The following is a 6,000-nucleotide window of genomic DNA, read 5'->3' on the forward strand; positions in this document are numbered from 1 at the left end:
ATTCATAGCACGCAATGATTACATCAAGCTTGTGACTCCTACAAACTTGTTGGAGGCATTTGCTGTTTGTTTTGGTTGTGTTTCAGATTATTTTGTGCCCAATAGAAATGAATGGTAAATAATGTATTGTGTCACTTTGGAGTCACTTTTATTGTAAATAAGAACAGAATGTTTCTAAACACTTCTTTATTCATGTGGATGCTAGTCCTGAATGATACCCTCAAATTAAAACTGACAGTCTGCACTTTAACCTCATAGTCATTGTATAATTTCAAATCCAATGTTCTGGAGGACAGAGCCAAAACAACAAAATACTTTTGGAGCTCACTGTAAATGCGTTTTTATATGGATTGGGGAATTTGAGATTGTTTGTCTTCACCAAGGTTAAGCTATTTGATATATGCAGCATATTGATGGTAGGGCTAAGGCTGACAAGTGATATAGAGTTCCCTATAAATAAAAGGTATGATACAAGTTAAATATTCACCAATGATGTATTCCACAGAGGTCATGTTTTTCTTCCACATCTTAATTGGCAAAGAAAAATAGCAACAGTTCAATAAGTCTGTCTCATTACAGCTTTTGTGTTGGTTATTTTTCGACTTGTGTTTTCTAAATCAATATGTTCACACTCAAGTATTTATTTCCCAGCGGAAAACAGCAAGCTGTTGTGTTTTAATGTTTACATGGATTACCATAATCTGTTTGCCTGTGAAATTAGCTACTAAACAGCCCCTATGAACACTATAATAATAAAGCTCCACTAGAAGGGAACCTAGCTCAGGGGATTCTAGAGCAGAGCATTCTTGGCACATTTTCTCTGGCACAGAAGTAAAGCTGTGATAACAGCTCTGTAGACGCTACTGACTTAAGAGTCGTTTACCGCTTGTCATTTATTCAGGCTGGGGGTCGGTTGGGGCCTTTTGTGGTTTTTATTTGTTGTATAATCAATTATGATTTTTGAGCTCCTTTTAAGTCGCATTCAATACCTTTTAAGGCCTTTGTGGTGACTGATTTGGAATACTTTCTTTGCGCCAACTTCACCCCTTGGTTTGTGTGTATTTTCCTCGTAGCCACAAGGTTGACCCTCATTCATGCATTATGGACTTGCACTCTAAAGACTACTGCATGGGGTGGGTCTCTCCTCTCAATTGTTATCTCTCACCCTCCCTCTCTCCCTCCCTGTGCCGGGCAGGCAGCTAGGCAGTATCCTGGCCCTCCACCCAACAGTCTCTCTTCATTTGAATGTTTTCGCTTGGCTCGATGGTGTGCACCCATTCCAGCTTGTTTTATGTCATGCTGTTCCTCTTTTTGATGTGAGCCTTTGGAGTTTTTTTCCAGATGTCTCAAACCATTTCCTCTGAGGCGCTCGCTGCTGTTTTTGGCCCTCCAGAATCTGGGCATCTTCGCCGCGGCCTGACATTAAACATGAACTCTCTCTCACTGAGGCGGTGTCAATTTGCGCCTTATTTTTCTTTGTGGTAGGAGAGATGTCTGGCGTTCTTGTGTACATGACCCAGCCCCCCTCGCCACCTTCCTCGCTCCCTTCTGTACGGCTCTCACTAATCGCTGCTGTTGAATTATACATCCAAGTGAATAGCTAACTAAGATGCCCCAACTGCTTGATGCTACGGACTGTATTTAGATCATTTTGTATCAGAACATAGTGTACTGTGCTGGTACTAGTTTAATTATTGTAAGAGGTCTTTCAAGGTTTTAGATGCTTTGAGATTTCATCATTTGACATTGGCAAAGTTCTACTCATTTCACTTTCTCTAGTAGTACACAATCACTTTAAGCGCTAGAATACGGTGCACAATATGTATAGGCACAGTATCATGAATGAATGTTTTTTTAAATAACTTAATGTCATCGTTTCAAATACTGAAATATGAAGCATTTCTTCTAAAGAGTCTCCGTTGTAGTTGCCTTTTGATAATCAGCGTTCACCTTGGGGAACACAATTGTATCGTTTCATGTTGGCATTCTCTGGTTTGTATCCGATACAGCGCTACTGGTCAAGCTCTGCGGCCTGCCTGTGTGAGGGAACAGGAAAAAAAAACGACTTTGATTAAACAAACATGAGCATTCAGCGTTCCTCAGCCCGTCCCATCCTCTTCTTTTCCTTCTCCTTCGCTCTCTTCCTCAAACCCTGTCTTTCTGACAGGCTGAGATGGTCTGATAAAAGTTATGCAAATGCACTCTGTTTGTACTGGCATTTTTCTGCATCCATATCATGTCTTGCAGCTCCAAAGCTCTGCTGGGCCTTGTGTAGAGGTGCATGTTCTGGCCGGAGGGTGTGGTGGGGAGAGCCTTCTCAGCTCCTTGCATGGTACAGAAAAAAGCATGGCAGAGGAGATCCGTGACTTAGTACCCAGGACTTAGTACAAAGATGATCTATTCATTTCAACTAACATTGTTTAAAATGCTTGCATGTGCTTTGATTATTTTAATGCTACCTGTTCTTTACTTATTGTTTTGCTTAAATCTGTTGTCCGTCCGACAATGTTTTGTTTTTACTGTGTACCACCTGACTTTCATGTAAAGGATGTTAGTGCACGACATCACTTACTTTCTGTAAAATATTTAACACCACTGAACAAAAAACGGAATAATAAATTCCATTAAATAAAACAACAGAGAGGAGTGTTCTCCATCCGTTCATTGGAAAACAACAGTGATTTGGTGTCATGCTCCCCAGCCACGTAAAAGGTCTAAAAAGAGGTTCAATGTTAATCAGTGATGAGGAAGACGGCAGCATTAGCACAACAATTTGCCAGGGAGAAGAATTCGGACTTTGCTAATCAGCTTTACGTAATCAAGTCTGTGCATTTGCATGATAATGCCCCAATTATTCAGAAAGCTGCTAATCAAAACCCCAAAGTGGAATTGAGTCCCTTTGGAATTCTTCCTGATTCCCTTTGGCTCTCCTTCCTCCTCCCTGCTTAGTCTGCTCCTTCTACGCAACTTACACTCTCTCTTATGCACCTGAATGCACACACACAGGTGCATGCCCACACAATACACACACATACACAGTCATGGACACAGTTTCATCCATAGAGATACAATATTCTACTATTGAATATAATACTGTTGTTCCATTTTCATTCTGTGGTGTCATCTGTTTTGTTTTGTCAATTATTTTGTCATTTAATAGTGATAGTCTGTTATATTGACCTATTTAATGTAAGGACATTATCATACTGTACGTGTCGGTGTAATTGGTCAGTCTGATTTGTGACTGTATAACTGCCTGAGCCCTGCTCAAGGCTTCTGATTTACAAAGGACCAGGGATTAACACGCTCTGTTCCAGGCAGGGGTTTCAATCAGATTTTTTCCCACTGGCTTTTTAATAGGCTTTTGTTCTTGTTTTCTGTTTGTTTTCTTTGTATTTGATCATGCTTTGTGTGGTTTTCTGTGTTTTTATTCATCCTTCATCCTCCATCCATCTCTATGGACATGGTGTGTGTTGGACCCAGACTGCTGTGTCCACTGCATCCTGGCCTGTCTGTTCTGTGAGTTCCTGACCCTGTGCAACATGGTGGTGGCCCAGGCTAGCTGTGGCACTTGTACCTCGGAGGCCTGCTGCTGCTGCTGTGCTGAGGACATGGGAGACGACTGCAACTGCCCCTGCGACGACATGGACTGTGGCATCATGGACGCCTGCTGCGAGTCCTCCGACTGCCTGGAGATCTGCATGGAGTGCTGCGGCATCTGCTTCCCCACATAGGAAGGACCATGATGGGGGATGGGATTGAGAATTATGGCCGTAGTGCTACTGCTACCTGTACTTTACACTCCAGCAGAGAGGGAGGGAGAGAGGAAGTGTGTGTGGGCTAATGGGGTGTGTGTGTTCGCATGTGTGTGTGTGTGTGTGTGTGTGTGTACAAGTGCTTGTGTGTGCCTTCGATATAAGCCCACACAGAGAGATGTATTCATCTACACTGGGCCTCTCTGCCAAGCAGGGGCCAAAAATAGTTTATAAATGCTTTTGTTACGTACCACAAGTATAAACATGTAACATGAACATTTAATTTACCTAAGTGTGTGTTTAATGTTGACAAATATGTTAATCAGCGCTTTAAAAAGTATTACCTTAGATGCCTTATTGAATAGGAAGATCATCTCTATCACTTCAGGAATACTGTCCGACTGACATCTTTGCCTTGAAAGTTTTCTTCTTTTTCACTACCAAAATGTCAATTCCTGACACTAAACCAAAGGAATACATGTTTTACCTTCATATTTAGCAGCCTTTTAGTGGTTTTAGTCAGTACTGACACTGTAATAACTTTATGTGATGTTTCTGGGATGTGTTTTTCCTATTCATATTAATACACTTTAAATTAGAGGCCTACAAGACACACATTCATGAACAATGTGCAACAACAGATCAGAACAGCCGTAGTTATAGTCCATATCTACTGTAGTTTGCAAAATGATACGTATTGAAAAGCTTAATGTAAAGAAAGATTGAAGATCAGCACTAAATCAGGTAGATTAGTGAATACCTTTTCTGTTAACAATGTATTTAATCCAGATATCAGTTTTTGTTCTGTACCATTTTAAATTGTGTAAATAATGTACGTGCTTTGTAGGACACATTTTAGTTGTCTTTTGGATTCAAGTGTGCTTGAGTTACTTACAAAACTGCACAAATGGAGCTCCATTACATATAACCAATGCTAATCTCGTACACCCAGAACTAAAGTCTCTGTTGCTTGTTAGTTGTCGCATCCCAGAGTTTTTTGACAGATGTTACGATACCATTTATGCTACGTAGTCTGTCCACGAGAGATTAAACTTCTGCTAATACCAAAATATCTACCTGTATCAACAAATCTCTTTGAGAAGGGTTGATGGATGACAGGCATGGTTAACTATAGGGTTAACATGGAGTTAAAGAACATGTGAGTTGTCAGGCTTTGGAGTATGCTGCCATTGCTGTTATTAGATCAGAGGAGATTTTGAGTTAGGCCTTCCGTCAGCAGTTCACTCCAGATATGAGTAGTATTATTCTTGTCAGATTGTTCCTGATTTTTGGCCTGATATAACTAATGATTAATGAACATTTGAGTTATACTGTAGCGTGCGCCCTCACGCAATGTTAAAGCCATGTTGTTGGAAATAATGGTTTTAGTCTATCCTAAAGACTCACCATGGTTTTCACCTGTCAGTCTTTCAAGCCCTGAATTTACTGGATATACATTGGAAATACTGGCTTCCTGGAATATACAAGGGATAAGAAATGTGTCCGACTGGTGAATTGCACAACATTTTCTCATTGTAGAAAACAAAATGTTATGACAATCATGTTTTTATATTGTTGACAATCAATTATTTTCTCAGTCTTACACTCACTTTGATTACATACTGTACGGTACGACTGTTACTTCTGTGATGTTATTTAGCATGTATTTGGGATACTGCCTCAGTATTACTTGTTGAAATGCACTCTTTAGAAACAGAAAGTGATAAGGAATTAAAACATGGCTGACCCTGTTTGCCATAAGCGGCTTTTGGATTACAAGTGAATGACTCGCAACACAATAAGGAAATATTCTGGGCTGTCAGATTCAGAGGAGAAGAGAATCGTAAACTAAGGCACAACATTTTTTTCAGCAGATTATTTTTTTCTCTTCTTAATTCTGTGTATCAAGTTGAGTTTGTGGTGAATCATTTTCTCAGTCTCGAAGAAGAGATTTGCTTTGATGTTGTTTTAGTGATACTTAACACAGGGACTCATTAGTGTGTTGCTTTTCTAAATGGGAATGTTCCTTCACTTCACACCATCAAAGATAATGCGCTGTCAAATCTTAGGCCTACTTCTCTAATGGTCTATTGTTATTATGTTTAAAGGAGTTGGAAGGACTCCTCCGCAGACCTAAGCTGCAGACCTCTTTTAACATTTGTATGATTAACTAACACGCTCTTTCTCTGGATATTTTATTCTGGATATACAGTCCTATTAACAGGAACAACACTAGATAATGTGA

General features: G+C 40.1%; 1 protein-coding gene across 1 annotated transcript in view; it reads left to right on the forward strand.

Moving 5' to 3' along the window:
• Positions 1-5,521, forward strand: part of LOC311140182 (myoD family inhibitor domain-containing protein-like) — a 29,041-nt gene extending 23,520 nt beyond the window's left edge. The window contains exon 5 of the mRNA XM_084175128.1: positions 3,484-5,521. Coding sequence (XP_084031254.1) covers positions 3,484-3,734 — 251 coding nt within the window. The 3' untranslated portion in view covers positions 3,735-5,521. The remainder of the gene's footprint in view (positions 1-3,483) is intronic.
• The last annotated feature ends 479 nt before the right edge of the window (positions 5,522-6,000 follow it).

The sequence above is a fragment of the Coregonus lavaretus genome (assembly GCF_964263955.1).
Source record: "Coregonus lavaretus genome assembly, chromosome: 13".
NCBI lineage: Eukaryota > Metazoa > Chordata > Actinopteri > Salmoniformes > Salmonidae > Coregonus > Coregonus lavaretus.